This window comes from Protopterus annectens, chromosome 5.part0, assembly GCF_019279795.1.
Source record: "Protopterus annectens isolate FY-2018-M chromosome 5.part0, PAN1.0, whole genome shotgun sequence".
Lineage (NCBI taxonomy): Eukaryota > Metazoa > Chordata > Ceratodontiformes > Protopteridae > Protopterus > Protopterus annectens.
The window spans coordinates 464,909,089-464,928,533 of record NC_056735.1 but is presented as its reverse complement, the minus strand read 5'-3'; the positions used below and the strand labels follow the sequence as shown (position 1 = coordinate 464,928,533).

The window sequence follows — 19,445 nt, the reverse complement described above, 5'->3', positions numbered from 1 at the left end:
GTTCTGTCCTTAGACCACTTGTTTGACATTTACTTCTCTGCAGTCAAAGCTAATGTTAAGGGTTTATGGCTGATGACACTTGCAGATGACTGCAATCCTGGTGCCACCATAAACTCCCCAGAGGATGCCAGTTTTAAAAGACCAGTTTGCATTTTCAAGTATCATTTATATTGTGTTGCTAAATTAATAAATATAACTGAAATAACTGAAATTCACTTTTGTGTTGCTAACTGAAGTGTTACTGAAGCTAAAAATCATGTGAAATTAAAACTCTTGAATTCTGCTTGATAAACATTTTTAAAGCATGAACTGTTATTTCGTTGCCTTTAATAATCAATCAACTGAGCTTCTATAAAAATTCATTCTCTTTGCGTCAGTAGCAGTGCATTGAATAATAATGACACAATCCATTTATAAATAAAAAATGCAGGAATAAAGCTGTTAATGTTCTGTTTGACAGGAAAGTAAATTTAAAATTTCTTTGCCAAATAAACAGATTTAAATTTTGTGTGAAAACCACCCACATTCTTTATTTTTAAGGAAAGTTATTGTCTGATATTAACAACTCTTCCAGTAAGTCATAGCTGTCATTGGTTACCAAATTAATTGCAGCCAGGAGAAATTGATTGAGATGCATAGTTCTCCATGCATAATTCAAGAGAACAGTACAATTTTATCAGACATTACTATATGTGGAAATAGTATCTCCATAGTACAGTAACAAAGGAACTTGATTTTATTTACAAAGGGTGCAGGGGTCTTTTGCTGTAAGGAGACACATGATGGAACTTTTTCCCTCTCACAAGAAAATGTGTTTTGTTTTTCTATTACATATCTTAAATGAAGTGCCATTTTAAGGATTTTTTTTTCAAAACACTTTACAAAGTTATACCTTAATCTGTACGTCCAACCTGAGGCTTACATGATACCTAAATACCTCCATTCTCCATATATTTTAATCTGTTCCTCTTGGGGAATTCCTCCAAGCCCTGTAGGTTGCATTTTCTCCATAGCTAGAGTTCCCCTTTCCTTGAGAATACTTATCTGTTGTCTGCTGCAATAGATACATTGGGAAAATTTGGAATTATTTTGTTTTTCAAGCAGCATCTTCAGGTTCACTTTTAATGTTTACATTGCCAAATCAATAATTAAATCAAAAGTCCTTTTAAAATAATTACAGATTCTGGGGTATATAATGGATCTCATTTTGAAAATCATGGCAAAATGTTAGTCTCCTCTACGTATATCACCGTGAAAGAGTTGAGAGGTACCAAGTATATGGATTCCATTGCTATGCACTTGGATGGTAGTTGGATATATTAAGAGTTATCAGTACAATAGGAAAAGTCGTGTTCTGCCCAAACTGCATTGACCCTGAATTTGATTATAATTGTGGGAATAATGTGCAGGAGAGAGCTATCTGCACAGATGATGTAGGAGGTGTCATTATTCCTTAATTTGGTAGTTAAAATGTAGTCAGTTGTCATCACAAATACTTTTTATAATTATTACTTTATTCAAAGTAGCTGAATTAAAATATCTGCTGAAAAAATTCAATGCAACCGCAGGAGAGTAGGAAGCTGAGAGGGATAGAGGAACAAAGGAAAATGAGTCAAAACTTAAAAGTGATTCTAAACAGTTCTGTATGTAGTTTAGCACAATGGATAGACACAGGCCATTCCAGTACTTTGATAATGCAGCGTAGAACAAAAATAAACTGCAACATAATGACTGTAATATCTAAATGTACTTAGTGAAAAGGAACATACTTTTGTTGTCCCAGCATTGAGAGAAAAATTTCACATCATTATTTTCTGTCTCTCTGAAGGGACTTTTAATTATACCCTGCTAAAAAAATGGTGATGCTCTATCTGAAATATATTTTAACAGCAATAAAAGTAGAAGAAGGAAAATAAGATGTTCTGCTCTTGAAAAGAAGTCCTATTGATTGCTTTCTTGCCATTTTTATAACATTTTGATGTGTAACAGTTTTATGCTCTTTTGCTTCCCCAGCACACATCACCACTGAGCTTTTCATACTGTAATATGCATGCCTTGTGACAATGAATGCAATTGATAATCTCTGTATTGTTCTCTTCAGGATGAAGTTCTTAAACTATCAGTACTGGAACCTCGACTTGAAGAGCTAAAGACACAAGGGTCAGCACTAAAGCAAAAAGAAGACATGCCTATGTTTATTGATGCGGATGTCAATGCTTTTATTTACCACTTTAGTCAAGTCCTTGCTGATTTGCAAGCGCGAGAGAAGCAGCTACAGGCCAGTAAGTCTCTGTTAATATTCTACTGCTACAAGAAACTGTATACAATTAACTCTATGACTTACATTTTTTGAAATTTTTAATATTAAAGTATGGTAAAATTAAATCATAGTGCTTAAAGGTAGGTTTACCTCTCCAATTTCACATTAAAGGAATCAGACAAAAATTGAAAAAAATCCCAGACCATTCAATAAGTCATCGCCAGCTTATGCAGAAGATATTCTACTAATGGCAGTAAATACATTTTAAAGTGCATTGCATTATAATTACAAATAAGGATGTTTTGAGAATGCCTTTTGAAAATGCATCTTACCACAGCTGGCTGTAGCCCAAGAACTGAAAAGTATGTTTTGAAACTAAGTTGTGAAACAAACATATACAAACACATAATTCCAAATAATAAACTCAGTGTTGCGTATCTGAGTGTCATATAGCCTTTTCCTATGAAAGTGATTAAGCAGGATTCCTGTCATAATTATACATGCTAAATGAAACAAAATAGAAGGCTATCAAAAATAAGTCTGAATATGATGATAGGCAAAGATTTGGTACTTAAACATTATGTTTTAGTTATGGTGGAACTGTGCCTGCCCTCCCATCAAAAACATGGAAGAAAAAGGCTTAAAGTATTATAAATTAAAATTCACAAAACCATTAAACTGATGTTCTATTTATTACCTGCTTAAGTAACCAAAGAAAAAACATTTCTAACCTTCTTCTTCTTTCTTCTTCTTCTTTCATCTTTTTTCCAGTTAGGGGTTGCCACAGCAGATCACCTGTCCACTCATGATTGTTTTACAGTGTTGACTTGCCAGCCTGGTGCCCAACCTTCCACGGAAGGCACACACATGCACGCACTCACCCCTAGGGCCAATTTAGAGTATCCAATTCACCTACAGGATGTCGTTGGGATGTGGGAGGAAACCGGAGCACCCGGAGGAAACCCACGCGACCACAGAGAGGACATGCAGACTCCACACAGAAGGCATCCCAGCTGAGGATCAAACCCGAGAACCTCTTGCTGTGAGGCGGCAATACTAACCACTGTACCACCGCTGCCTAACCAATTTCAGTTAATGTGAAGATATTTTGTACTTAAGTATTATTGGCATTGTGACACGCACTTGTACTAATTAATGTTTTTCCATTATGCCTTGTCTTCATGGTTAGATTGCTACTTTTTAATGAGTCCCATTCAGTAAATTAATTTATATACTATTTTTCAACATCTTATTTTTTTGTTACATTTTCTTAAAAGGCCAACATTCTAATGCATCAAGCAATCTAATACCATAATGCATGCAATTATATTAAGATTCAGTTGTGAAGAAATATGTTTTTCTATCATTTGAATGCTTCATCAGATAATTTATTTGTATTAAATTACAGTGTGCTTCCTTGTTGGTTTCTTTGTGCCTAGTAGACTATGTAAATTAATAGACAAAATGTTTCAATGTATAGCAGACTTGAGTGGTGGAATTACTTCAAAGTGGACTATAAGAAACAGTTGTAATTAGACAAACAGAAATGGCAGTTTTTGTTCCACCTTGAACAGAGGTTATGGGCTTAAACAATATCATGAGTAATGAGCTAGGACTGCAGTTAAGAAATATGAAACAAAAATTAAACTCTATGGCTAAATAAACATTGCAGTGCTGAGAATTCATGTGTTTTTATCAATTAGTTAATTATTTGAATTTAATGAATATATTTTTTCAATTTATTTATATTGTCCTTCAAAAACAGCCTGTATTGGTCTACCAATCATTCAGATTTATTTGTTGTTATTCTTTATTTATTGAAAATGAGTTTTTTTTTTTTTCATAACTTGAAAAGGTTCTGTATAAAAGCTTTACATTATTATATATGCTTTATTTTTAAAAAGTGTGATACAGCTTTATGGTTGTCTGGGTTCTTTTTTACATTTTAAATGTTCTGCAGTAATAGAATTCAGCAGTTTATTGTGCAGCTTATGCAATTATAATGGGACACTTTGTGACAGAAACAGCTCCAAAACAAATATGTTCATTTTTAATTAAAATCTGTTACTGCTTTTATTATTATTGTGCAGAAGTAAACCACCAACATGCAAAAATAAATAAAAATAAAATAAATAAATAAATAAAAATACACCTAAAGGACTAATGGAAATAAAATATAGCCAACAATAATTTTTCCACCATAAAAAATGCAGCAAAATCCAACAATTTATTTCACAAATTTCATTGTTGAGTACTTTTGTCCCTTATTTAATGTCAACTGGACTTCATCAGAACATAAAGAACCATATATAACCCTAAAGGAAATCATCAACAGTTCATCTTAAAGACATACCCATGAATCCAAAGAAATTCACATGCATATTTTCATTTAATAATTTAATTTAATACTAAAATACATTCAGAATCAGAATGAAAATAAAAAATAAAAGATAAAAAAAAAGATTTTAAAATATTAGTGACAGGGCTCAAAATTTTGTTGATCTCATCTTAAGCACAGAACATGAAGAACCATAAATACCCTCCCAAGTATATCCCCAACAGTTTATCTTAAAGTCATACCTTCAAATCTAAAGTATTTCATATGCATACTTTCTCTTAATTTCTTCATTTTATATTAAAATACATTCAGAATCAGAATGAAAAGAGAAAATAAAGTTAAAAAAAGACAGATTTTAAAATATTACTGACAGGAGCCAAAATTTTGTTGATCTCATCTTAAGCACTGGCTGTAGATATATGGTTGTTCAAACCTTGTGATAAACCTGCATCTGTTTTCAACTGCCATAAAACCTCTAAAATTGAGCTAAGTCTCCCATTCGCTACCATGTGGCTCAGCCTCAACCTTCTCGATGATTACAAAATTAAACTGTTTGTATAATGTTCATTTAATAGAAAGTTTATATAATGCATTTTTCATGTTAGCTGTATTGATATCATATACATGTTCGTAATTTTTTTTGTGACTGCCACTCTTTTTTTTCTATGTAAATGACTGAACACTTCAAACAAATAGTGACATATACAACCCTTGCAATTGGACAATTATCCCTAGGTAGTCTAAAAATTGTTCCAAAAATATAATTTATTTTCAAAATGTCTCCTTTGTATGCATACTGACATTTCTTGGGCATGCCACATTTAATCATATTGCCAGATTGTTGGATGTTTATTTTGCTCGCTTTTGATCATTTTGTTATTTTTAATCAAGGTTTAAAACTTTCTTCCAGTCTTGTAAGCAAACCTGTGTTTGCTACCAAGGCTTTCAAATACTGTGCAATGCACTCTGATATTTAATGAGGTTTTATCCATTATTTATTTTACCTTCTTAATAACCTCACAGTATTGCAAAACTAGGGCTCTGTTTAACCTTTTTTCCTCCAAATGATTTTCATTTGGTGGCTGTTTGTCTTTCATATCTTCACCTAATAGTGGCTTATATCATTCCCCCATTCTTTATGCACATCATTAATGGTAGCTCCCATCAACTGTCTAGGACATCCTCGCCTTAAAAACATTTCTGTAAGATTGCCAAACTCATCTTTGAAAGTGCCTTTTATATTGCTCTTGAAAATAATGATATATTTTTGAAGGTGAATACTTCAAGCAAGAAACTGGAGTAAGTTGTACCTACATTTTTTTAGATGATATCTTTATTTTATCGGAAGGGACTAAAGGTACAGTGAATCCTCTCCTTGATTATCTACATTATTTAATATTTATTTATTTGACATTTGTTAACTTGATTGATGCAAATGAGCCTGAGTCTATTTTTAGAGGAGACCCAAGGAAAAAAGCTCCAGTAAAAGACAAGCAATTATTAAGAGTACAATTTAAGAAAATAAAAATAAGACATATGCTGAAATATAGCTTGGAACATGCAGTGATAAAAACTGAAGGCATAATTGTATACATTGGTTGTAGTATACATTGAAACATCAATTGAAATAAAAATTGGTCCATCACATATTTGAGTGAGGCATAGATACACAATAGTAGAGCAGTCATGGGAGCTAGAGCTGTGAAAAGAAAACATTGAATTAAAAGTAGAGAAGTGGGGGGGGGGTATGTATGCTCCCGGCAGGAGAACCAAGACTTTGCTAGGATTTTTTTGTTCTTTTTTGAAGCTATTTGTGTGGATAATGCTTCTTACATTGAAAGGGAGTTTGTTCCAGGCTTGGGATACTGAGTATTTGTATAGTAGTTTGCAGATGGTTTTACTGGGCTTGTAAATATCAAAGAGATGTTGGTCAGAGCTTTGGGGTGTAGTAAGATACTAGAGAAGAGATGGAGGGACAGGCAGTAGGTCTGTTGAGGATGGACTGTGTTATGTGTAGTTGAGATAGTAGTAATTGGTGAGGGAGTTCTAGCCACTGCAGGTTCTTTAGTGAAAGGCAGTGGAGAGAAGTGTATGGCTGGTTTGTGGCAAATCTTGCTATTTTGTTATAAGTTTGTTCAAGTTTGGCCATTAAAATAGATTGTAAGTTTGTTATGATTGATGAGGCATAAGGTATGCTGGTTAGGAGGTATGCCTGTGCCAGAGAAAGTTTGGAGTCAGTAGTAAGGAATTTTTTGTTCTTATAGAGCAGACCAGTAATTGGAGTCATTTTTTTTTTGATGCACTGTTGAACGTGAAGGTCAAATTTTAATCAGTCATCTATGCATACTAATTCATTTATAGTTACAATAAAAACGTCATTGAATTATTTGGACACTACTGTTCAGCATGGTGATGGATTTTTTCTGCCTAATATATACATAAAGGCTATTTTCAGCAGCATGTATTTACATTGGACCAGTTCCCACCATTCTTCACACAACAAAAGCTTAATAAAAGGGCAGGCTATCAGAACAGCAAGGATGCCCTCTAAAAAAGATAGGGTGACCAAGGTATGACTGATGGCTAGTTGCTTATCTGGTGCCAGGCTGGCTTTGTTAGATCATGCATGCACTTAAGATCAAGAATAAGTCCCAGTATGGCTCTGTCACAGTTCATGTTAGTGTCAATGACTAGTGGTGTACCTCCCTGGGCTTTGTGAAGAGCTCCATGGCTTCTAAATGCCCACTAACATTCAAGTCCTTATTCATGCATTCAGGCCAATAAAGCCAGACTCCACTATCTGTAGACATGACATGTTTTGCCCTTTTTACAATTATACATTGAATAGTTATAATTTACCATTGTGTATGCATTGTAATAGTTACTTCCATTACATAGAGAAATAAAGATAAGTGCTTTCATTTCTTGATCTGATTTTAGATAAATTTTAACAGTCTGTCTGTTTTAGCTTAGGTGTTAAAGGCTGTTTTAGTAATCACAGTCATCATCTTCTTTTGGCTGTTCCCATTAGGGGTCGCCACAACAGATCACCTGTTTCCATTTCTTCCTGTCCTCTGCATCTTGCTCTGTCACACCAACCACCTGCATGTCCTCTCTCACCACATCCATAAACCTTATCTTAGGCCTGCCTCTTTTCCTGTTACCTGGTAGCTTCATCCTTAGCATCTTTTTCCCAATATACTCAGCATCCCTCCTCAGCACATGTCCAAACCAACGTAATCGTGCCTCTCTGGCTTTGTCTCCAAACCTTCCAACCTGGGCTGACCCTCTAATATACTTATTTCTAATCCTATCAACCCTCGTCACACCCAGTGCATATCTTAACATCTTTAACTCTGCCACATCCAGCTCATACTCCTGCCTTTTTGTCAATGCCACTGTCTCCAACCCATATAACATAGCTGGTCTCACTACCCTCTTGTAGACCTTCCCTTTCACTCTTACAGGTACTCATCTGTCACAAATCACTCCTGACACTCTACTCCACCCACTCCATCCTGCCTGTACTGTCTTCTTCACCTCTCTTCCACACTCACCATTACTCTGAACTATTGACCCCAAGTATATAAACTCATCCACCTTCGCCACCTCTACTCCTTGCATCCTCACCATTCCTCTATCCTCCCTCTCATTCACACACATATATTCTGTCTTAGTCCTGCTGACCTTCATTCCTCTTCTCTCTAGAGCATATTTCCATCTCTCCAGGGTATCCTCCACCTGTTCCCTACTCTCACTACAGATCACAATGTCATCTGCAAACATCATAGTCCACGGGGACTCCTGTCTGATCTCGTCTGTCAACCTGTACATAGTTGATTTGCATTTTGCTGTTTAAATGTATGTTTCAAATGAAAATGAGTGGGCCAGTTTTGTAGATTATCTTGATAATACTACCACCTTTCTTAAGCTTAAATCCACCTTCTCTGCCAATGAAATATGTTTTTTGGATGTGAAATTAACTAGTTTGGATGACAACATCAGAACATGCATACGTAGAAAAGATGTTCAGGTGAATAGATGTACACATAGGTATAGTATACATGCCCCCCCCATACCTTTACAAGTTTAGCTAGAAGTCAACTACTAAGAGTGAGCAGGTTGAACACCAATGATGGCATCTGTATTGACCAAATGAATGAGATGGTGGCAGACTTTAAAGAAAAATTTTACAGTGAGGACTTTTAGGAGGAAATAAAATCTGATGTCTTGAAAGACTGGTGTTGTTAATCTAAACCCTATTTGGGGTAATCTAGCTCACAAAATAATGAAAGAATGCACATGTGGAAGCAAAGATTTTTATGCTACAATGCAAGTTTTAATAGGAGAATGAATAAAGTAAAAGATATATAGAAAAATTGGAGTATTTTAGAGAGCATGCCAGAACTAAAACAGATTGTTGGATCGAGACTCAGTTTTGCTTACAGAAATTGCCCTAATCTTAGGGAATGCTTATGTTACAAGGATATGTCAAATAACATAAATAAATGTACGTTGAATAAACTTGGAACCTTCCCATGTAATAATTGTGTAAGTTGAAAATATATAATAACTGATGAAAGTTTTATTCATCCCAACATGTATATAACATTTAGTTTTGGATGTTTTGCAACTTGCAATACTGTGAATATTGATTATTTATCTGTAAATACCAAGTGCACCACATTCTGTGTGGGCAAATGTGCACATTAGCTGAAGGATCATATTATTGAACATCTCTCAGAGATACGGAGATGTGTTACGACAAATGCTTGGTGAAGCACATCATGGAAGAAGGGAATAACCATGAATTTAGATTTAGCGCTAGACAAACTGCTTCTAAAAATGTTAGAGGTGGAGACAAACAATAAGCTTGAGGTTGTTGTTGTTCCCGGTTAGGGGTTGCCACAGCGGAACTCTGGTCAGCTAATGATTGGCAGTAGATTTTAACGTGCCGAGTTGCCAGCCCTGACGCACAACCTTCAACGAAGGTACGCCCATTCATGCATGTCTCCACACAGAAGACGCTTTAGCTGAGAATCGAACAGGAAATGTCTTACTGTGAGGCGACAATGCTACCGCAGCACCACCACCACAGTTTAAACAATAAGCTTGAGGTCTGTAAGTATAATTGGATTACTCACTTGCAAGCTGATTCTGAACCAGGAATAAATGCCAAGGTTAGCATTAAACCTATTATTAAAATGAAGCAGAATTTCTTGCACTAGTAATACTTTTTACGCATGTATAAAATGTTTGGCTTCTTATATTTGAATACATTTTACATTTTATAATGGGAATATTAAATGTTGATTGTGATTGGTAGCTGTGTCACATGGTTTCTTAATTGCTATATAAAATGAAGTTTTTTTACTTTGAATGTTGTCTTATGAGTACACTGAAGAAGGGTATACGTACCTGAAAGCTTTGCGGAATAGTAAAGCTTTGTTATACTTTTATTGAGCATTTCCAGAGTCTGCACTTAATCTTTTATTTAAGGTGTAGGAGAAAAGAAGGAGGAGATGTTAGTAATGTTGGAAAAAATAAGTGTCAAAATGTATTTATGGAATAATAAACATTGGACATTTGAAAGAAGTAATTTGAAGACAGAAATTGCCTACTGGTAGCGTTGTTGCCTCACAGCAAGAGGTTCTCCCATTTGATGCTCGGCTTGGGTTGGGAGGGCCTTCTTTGTGGAGTCTGCATCTCCTCCCTGCGGTCGAGTAGGCATTCAAAAGACATGCGTTGAATGGGCTTGCCTTCCTTGAAGGTTGGGCGTCGGGCTGGCAACTCGACACCATAAAAACCAACTGCCAATTATTAGTGGACTGGAGTTCTGCTGTGGCGACCCATAACCGGGAAAAGCCGAAAGACAAACAACAACATACTATCAGAAAGCCAAAAAGTATTTCATAAAGGCATAAAAATTGCAGGGTTTTTTTGATCATGTAGCAATTTGGGTAGAAGTTCAAGGTAAGGAAGGCTACAGTATATAAAAGTAGATAGAGGTATTAAAAGAATAAATGAAGCAGAATTAAATAAATATATAAGAATAATTTTACAATTATGGTTAGATCATATAAATACCAGATGTTTCTACAAAGATTGGACAAGATGGTGGATAGCTTTCAAAGACAAATATATAAAAAAAAAATAGAAGAAAAAGTAAATAAGTTATTGAATGAAACAATTTTTGAAACAAAATGGAAAGGTGGTCAATAACTTCTAATTATTGCAAGAGAAATGGTAGAAGATGTGATAATAGGAAAAGCGGAAGCCAAAGCTTTAATAGGACACATTAGTAAAATATTTTGGGAGATTTTAGAAGAATATGACTTAAGTAAAATAATAATTAATGCTTTAGTATCAATGTATAATAAAAATAAAGTAAAACTAGTGGTTAATGGTTGGTTACATGAGAAAATAGAAATAAAAATTGTAATAAAACAATGATGTCCAGTAAGTAGTATATTGTTTGCATTAATAATGAATGCAATCATACATGAAGTAAGTTTAACATTAAAGGAAGCTAGACATTGTACAACAGAAGAATATATATCTCACCAATGTTTTCTTTGCAGATGATTTAGTATTAGTGGTTAAAATGAAGAAGAGTGAAAACAGCTATTAAAACACTTATAAAGAAATTTAAAGTGTTGGGTTTGAGTATTTATTAGGAAAAAAGTGCAAGACTAGGATTTTCAGGTATAATAGTAGGTGTTCAACGTAATATGGAAGAGACAGACATTCTAGGTCTAAAGTTCGGTAATAAACAACAGAGATTAATAAAATGGAAAAACATGTTAAATAAAATAAGACACATTTGTTTGTTCTTATGAATATTCAGACTTACATACAGGAAAAAAGCATATTTGCTTAATTCAGTAATATTAGGAAAAGTAGCTGATTTGGCAAGTGTATTTTTGAGGCCAATTAAATTTGAAAAAGAATTACACGCAATCACAGACCTTAAGGCAAAATAACATACCCAATGCACTAGTGATAGGCGACTATATAGTCAGGCAAACTGATGTCCACTAACTAGGCTGGACAAGGGAAAGGTTACAGTTAGCTGCCTGTCGGGTGCCAGGATCCACCACATAACACAAGCACTCAGGTCACTCCAGAACAAGTACAAATACGACTGTCATTGTACATGTTGGTGTGAATGACCTGAGACGTACCTTCCTGGACTACATGAAAAGAGACATGGAAGAGCTCTCTGATCATGTAGCCCAGGCAGGTATGACCCTGACTCTGAATAGCATCCTACCCTCACCAAGAATGATGCCACAGTATAAAGAAAAAATTATCAACTTCAACAATTGGTTAAGTTTCTGGTGTCATTCAAAGGGGATCCAGTATCTGTCTGCCTGGGATGACATGCTCGACAAGCCAAGTTGCTTCACAAGAGATGGCTTGCAACTGTCACTCTTAGGCTTTTGAGTACTGATAATGGCTCTTGCCACCCCCATACTGCCTTTTTTAGGCAAGGCTCAAAAGACAAACCCACCACTGTAAATAGCACAAGTAACCAAAAACTGAGGGTAATGCTACTCAACGCCAGAAGTCTAAACCTCAAAATGCACACACTCGAGGCACTCCTCAGTATGGAGAACATTGATATCTGTGCAGTAACAGAAACCTGGTTTAAGGCTCCAGAGAGCACCCCAGCACTACCAGGCTATAACTCATACCATACCTTTCGGCCACAGAACCCGGACCGAAACACAAAAGGTGGGGGTGTATCCATATTCATCAAGGATACTCACACCTCCAGGTTAGTGGCACAGCATGATACATCAGAGATCATCCAAGTGCAACTAACAATGGGCAAAACTGCAATCCAAATTGTAGCTTGCTACATATCACCCCCGTGATCCAGGACCCCTATTCCGCATTTCTGGAGACACTGGGAAATATGAAGATCCTACCAAACTCCCTAATACTGGGTGATTTCAACTACTCAAACATTAACTGGGAGAAATACTCGAGTACTAACTCTCTTGCCCAATGCTTCCTAGAATTTATAAACTCGAATGCCCTGGATCAACTATTCAACACCCCCACCAGGGGGAATGACATATTGGACCTGGTCATCACCAACATGGGCGACCGATGTTCCACACCTGACATCAACCCCTTGCTGGTTAGATCAGACCATAGACTAATCACGCTGGATATTCGCATTCCACCCCCCAACCCCAATCAAGGAAACCACCATGAAAAACCTTTCAAAAGCAAACTTCACGTTGCTTAAGACCAAGGTGGAAAGGTTCACAGCCCCCACGCCAATGGACAATGCTGTCCACGCTGCTGAAACCTATACAAAGGCACTCTATGATCATCTGCAGGAATGCATGGATCGTGCTATCCCAAGTAAAACCAAGACTCACTCCTCCAAGAAAAGGAAACCAGTCTGGTGGACCCCTGCCATAAACAGGCTCCACAATAGAAAGAGGAAACTAGTACAGATAAGAGCAAAATCCCTAGAAGGAAAGACATCTCTGATCAGCGTCAACAAGAAACTATGATCCCTCATTAAATCATCCAAAGCTAGCTTCGAAAGAAAAATTGCTAAGGACTCCAAAGATAACCACAAAGCGTTCTTTAGCTATGTCAAGAACCTAAGTGGAAACTCTCAGATCTGCTCTGAGTTGGTGCTGAATGGCACAAAATACACTGAACCAACTGGTATTGCCAACATTTTGGCAGACAGGTTCAGTGCAAACTTCACACCCCTCTTGCCCCCCTAAAGGGCCCATAACCATACCAGAAGAATGTAAGGCCCTGGCAATCACCGACACACAGGTTAAAGCAGCCCTATTCAAAGCCAAAAACACAGCCTCAATGGGATCGGACGGTGCCCCAGGCTGTGTCTTACAAGAGCTCCAAAATGAACTAACCCCTCACCTAAATACACTGTTCAAACTCAGTCTCTCTACAGGCTATGTACCCACAGAGTGGTGCACAGCAACAGTTTTCCCACTTCACAAAGGTGGTGCCACAACGGACCCTGGGAACTATCACCCTATAAGACTAACTAGCCTGGGCTGCAAGGCTATGGAGTGCATCATCATGGAACTTATTAACAGAGACATTGGGAACCTCCAAACTTTGGACCAAACCTAGTTTGGCTTTGTTCAGGGCATATCATGCCTCCTAAACCTGGTGGACTTCTTTGAGACAGTTTCCAAGGCATTAGATGAAGGTAAGGAGGTCTCCACAGCCTACCTAGACCTCGCAAAGGCTTTCAACACCATTCCCCATTATGGTATTATAGACAAACTCACCAACCTGAACATTAATCCCTATGTCACGAGATGGGTTGCAAATTGGCTTATGGACAGAACCCACACGGTGAGAGTTGCAGACTCTAGGTCCGGCTCTAAACCGGTTACAAGTGGCATCCCCCAGGGCTCAGTCCTAAGACCCCTCCTATTTGGTATATACTTCTCAGAAGTACAGGCAAGCACAGGAGGACTTTGGCTGACCAAGTTTGCAGACGACTGCAAACTAGGGACCATAATTGATTCTTCGGCTGATACAGACACCCTCCAGAAGGGTCTCACTGAGACGGATACCTGGTGTCAAAATTATGGCCTCAAACTGAATGCCAAAAAGTGCATAGTCATCCCCTTTGGAAAAAACAAAGTGCCCATGAACTACCACACAGGTGGTAGTCTCCTAAATACAGAAAAAGTAATAAGGGATTTGGAGACCCAAGTAGATAGCAATCTCTCCTTTGATAATCATATTGCCAAGGTGGTTAGAAAATCCCTCTATGTGTCACACCTAATCTCAAAACGGTTCTCATCCAGAACAAAGGAGGTTATTGTGCCTCTCTACTCATCACTTATTAGACCCATTATAGAATACTACACCCCATTTGGGATGTACCTTACAAGACACCTGCAACAGCTGGAAGGACCACAAAAGTACCTCACCAAGAGGATTACTGGCCTCAAACAGATGACCTATGCAGCCCGACTAAAGAAACACCAGCTGTACTCGGTTGCATACCACTTACTCAGAAGTGATCTCTGCTTGACATACAAGGCCATGTCCAACCCAGAATTGATAGATATACTCCATCTAAAAAAAAAAAACAAATCCCTGAGAGCAACATGCTCTAGGGATATAAACCTTACCACAGCAATAAATAGGACATGCTGGAGGGATAGATTCCTGACCCAGAGACTCCCCATGCTTTGGAACAAGATTTCAGTATACATCAGGCAGAGCCCCTCACTAGCACTCTTCATGATAAACCTTGACAGGTGGATGAGAAACAGAAAATTTACCCCAGGGATCACTGCAGTGGCTCTGCTGGACAGAGGCGCAGGGAACTAATGGCTCTGCTGGTCAGAGGCACAGGGAACTAATCTAAGGGGGTGGTGAAAGCAAACACACTCTGTCTAGGCTTATAAATGCCCTTGGGAGATAGCCTAGTACTTATCTATGAACATACTGTGTATATGGTTATGTTTTAAGAAAGGAGGAGGATTGGGTTTAATAAATCCAACTGTACATATAACATCATTGAATCTGTGTAAAGTACTGGCTTGGATGAAAGAAAAATAAAGAAACTTGGTAGCAGATATAATACAATATAAATATAGAGATATTTGAAAGAAACTTGAGTATCTAAAAAGAAATAAAGGTATGATGAATATAGAAATGAGAATATATCAAGAGAAAATATTTATATGGAAGATTGATATAAATAATATAGAAAATAAAAGAATGGAATGGTATGAAACTATAATGAAGGGACTTCCCATGGAAACATTTAGAAGAAAGCAAAATAAAAGTTGTAAAATCAAGAATGAATAGATGTGGGAAATATCTTCAATCTACAGATTTATTTATGGAGATAAATTATAAATAAGATTCCAGCAAAGGTAAATATGCCATATAAGAAAACACAGGAAAGCATTTGTTTATATTTTAGAGAGGTGGAACCACAGAACATGTGTTTATGAAATGTGGTAGAGTGAATGAAATATGGAACAAAATACATGAAAAAGAAATTATATAGGGATTGAAAATGTGTAAATATGGATATGACAGAATATAGGTACTATGAAAATGTAAAACAAAAAGATGTGAATAAATGGGATGAAGAGTTGTGTTGTATAACGGATTATTTGGAATGAGAGGTTAAATGAAACAAGATTTAATGAAAATGGTAATTTTCAGATATTCATGAGAGATACAATTTTGTTATTGAAGAAAACAGCGGGGGAATAAAAATGTAATGAAAATATGTAAAACAATTGCATATAATTGTAAATAATGTATATAAAATGTATGTTATAAATTTTAAATAAAGAACCTCTACTCTTTGGAGCTGCTAGATGGTGCCAGATGTCTCCAACAGCAGCAAAGAAAAGGTCTAAGGAAAGAAACAGCATGGCAGAGAAGAGAAAAACTGTGGAGAGTTTGTAGGTGGAAGGTGAGAATTTGGAGAAGAATTTGTTCAATATGGTGCTTCAGAATTTAAATAAATGATGTTTGGAACAGACCGATTTGTCCAGGGACATCCTCAAGTGGGGCTAGATAAATATAGTAGCAAGAATTAAGAGGATAAGGGGTGGATAGGGTTAAATGGGATGGAGGGATGTGTGGGAGGAAATGAGATAAGGATTGGGAGGGGCTTAAAGGGTTGTAGGCAAATGTAACTGGGGTAGGGGGTCACATTTTTGGTGTGAACTTGCTACAGTGCAAGCTTATGTCCAAGACGACCAGTTGGTAGTAAGAGATCAGGTAGGCCTTGGATTAGTAATTATGTACAAGGAAGTGCTGGGTAATTTATTTATGTTTCTGTTTACTTATGGGTTAGGATTACAGTAGAAGGGGCAGTGGAGGGTTGAGTACTTTGGGCAGTAAAGTGGGTTAGTGGTGGTACTTTTAAAATGAAATAAAATGTTTCCAATTTTTACCTACTTTGACTTATTTGCTAAATTTTGTACTGTTAGCTTGCTTTAAGGTATTAGTCAAATGCAGGAAGACAAAGCAATGTGCAGGGTAACATGCAGTACTATGAAGTGACAGTGCTTTCAGGGGGCAAGCAAAAGTAGTTGTGTTTTTTTTTCTCTCCCATCGGCTCTTTCTGTATAATCTCTGCCATGAGCTCTTTTCAGTAGTACTTCGCAGTGATCTTTTTCTAGTTGACAAGAATAATAGCTTGCACTTACATTAGTTAGTGGGTTTAATGTAAGAGTAGCATAGGTTCATAGGTAGGTACTAGGCTATTGGCGCTAGGGCCTATATAAGCCTAGCCAAATGGTGCCCTGGCTTTTGCCATCCAAGAAAATTATTTTCCTGTGCCCCTGTCAAGCAAAGCCACAGAAGTGATCCCGGGGTGAATTTCCTATCATCCATCCAATCATCAAGATTTTTCTTGAAGAGTGCTAATGAGGAGTTTTGTTTGATATAGATAGGTAGTTTGTTTCAGAGTATGGGAAGTCTCTGGGAGAGGAATCTATCCCTCCAGCATGTCCTGTTTATTGTGGTGACAAGGTTTAGGAGACTAGAGCATGTAGCTCAGAGGGATTGGGACTTTTTTAAGTGGAGCATGTCCAACAGCTCTAGGTTTGTCATAGCTTTGTATGTTAGACAGAGATCACCTCTGAGTAGGCGATATGTGACAGAGTAAAGCTGGAGTTTTTTCAGACTGTCTGTGTAGGGCATCTGTTTGAGGCCAGTAATCCTCTTTGTGAAATATTTCTGTGGGCTTTCCAGTTGTTGTAGATGTCTTGTGAGGTACATACCAAAAGGGGAGTTGTATTCTGTAATGGGTCTAATGAGTGATAAGTAGAGGGGAACAATGACCTCTTTTTTCCTGGATGAGAAACCTTTTGTGATGAGGTATGCCACATAGAAGGATTTCCTGACTACTGTGGTGATGTGATTATCAAAGGCAAGACTACTGTCCACCTGTGTCCCAAGGTCTCTTATCACACTTTCAGTGTTAAGTAGACTACCGCAGTTCATGGGTACTGAGTTTTTACCAAAAGTAGTGACAATGTACTTTTTGGCATTGAGCTTGAGGCCATGGCTTTGACACCAGGCATCTGTCTCAGTGAGGCCCTTTTGAAGGATATCCACATCGTTAGGAGTTTTGATTATGGCTCTTAGTTTGCAGTCATTTGTGAACTTTGTTAGCCAAAGACCTTCTGTGTTAGCCTGTACTTCAGAGAAGTAGATACCAAACAGGGGAGGATCTAGGACTGAACACTGTGCTACTCCACTTGTCACTGCTCTGAAGCTGGATTTAGAGTCTGCTACTTTCACAGTATGGGTTCTGTCAGTGAGCCAGTTGGCAACCCATCTTGTGACATAGGGATTTATACCTAGTTTAGTGAGTTTATCTATAATTCCAAAGTGGGGGATGGTGTCGAAAGCCTTGGCGAGATCTAGATAGGCTGTGTGAGCCACCTTACTCTCATCTACAGCTTTGGTGACCACTTCAAAGAATTATATCAGGTTTAAGAGACATGATCTGCCTTTTACAAACCCGAACTGGGTAGGGTCTAGAGTTTGGAGATTACCAATGTCATTGTTTATAAGTTCCATGATGATACATACCATAGCCTTGCAGACCAGGCTTGTCAAGCTAATGGGACTGTAGTTCCCAGGGTCCGTGTTGGCTCCCCCTTTGTGGAACAGGATAAACATTGCTGTGCGCCATTCAGTGGGCATGAAGCCTGAAGTGAGGCTATGATTGAGCATGGTACTTAGGTGGGGTGCCAGTTTGTTTTGTAGTTCATGTAGAACGCAGCCTGGGATGCTGTCAGGTCCCATGGATGCTGTGTTCGTGGCTTTGGAGACTGTGTTTTTTTACCTATGCAGCCATGATTACAGGAACTTTGCATTCTTCTGGTATAGAGATGGGCCCTTTAGGGGATGAGAGAGGGGTAAAGATAGCACTGAACCTGTCTGCCAGGATGTTGACAAAATCAGTTGTCTCTGTATATTTAATGCCATTGTGCTGTAACTCAGAGCAGATCTGAGTATTGCCATTGAGATTCTTGACATAGCTATAGAATGCTTTGTGGTTGGCTTTAGAATCAGTGGCAATTTTGTTTACATAACAAGCTTTGGAGGATTTTATGAAGGATTTCAGCTTCTTACTGAGGCTGACCACAGAGTTCCTCCAATTGTGGGATTTTACTCTTTTTTTGCAACAGTTTCTTTTTTCTGTTGTAGAGTTTGTTTATGGCAGCGGCCCACCAGATTGGCTTCCTTTTTTTGGAGGATAGCATCTTGGTTCTGTTAAAGATTGCATGACCCATGCACTCGTGTAAGTGTTTATAAAGTACAATTGTATAGGATTCAGCAGTCGTACCTCTATTCTCCGTCAACATGGGTGTCGTGAAGTTTGCCACTTCTGTCTTAAGAAGTGTGAAGTTGGCTTTGGAGAAATTTTTTGCGGTGGTTTCCCTAATGGGGGTAGGGGTGGGATGTGGATGTCTAGGGTGATTTGCTTGTGGTCGGATCTGACCAACAATTTATATATTTATTTATTTTCAGTTTGATTACCGGGGAAGTCCGCTGGGCCAAGAAGTGCCCATTTTCAATGGAGGCCCAAGGGGAAAAGCTCCATGAACAGTATAATACAATATAGGTTACAACATGCAAATAAAGGTTGCAAAGTGAAATACCATACAGTATAAGTTGCAAAATAGAAAATAAAGGTTACAAAGTGAAATACAAGAGTAGGGTTCATACATTCGAGAGTTGCAGAATGTAATATACATTATGAGACAGTTTAACAAGTTGACGACAGAGTGTTTTTTTTTTTGATGAAACATTTCCATGCTTGGAGTCAATTAAAGTCTG

The 19,445-nt window shown here is 37.5% G+C and overlaps 1 protein-coding gene across 9 annotated transcripts in view; it reads left to right on the top strand.

Annotated features, from left to right (window-relative positions):
- The window catches only part of DMD (dystrophin), a 9,298,038-nt gene that overhangs the window by 2,844,053 nt on the left and 6,434,540 nt on the right, over positions 1 to 19,445 (top strand). For all 9 annotated transcript variants that reach the window (XM_044072398.1, XM_044072396.1, XM_044072400.1 and 6 more), the window contains one exon: positions 2,102 to 2,282. In XM_044072398.1, the coding sequence (XP_043928333.1) occupies positions 2,102 to 2,282 (181 nt within the window). The remainder of the gene's footprint in view (positions 1 to 2,101; positions 2,283 to 19,445) is intronic.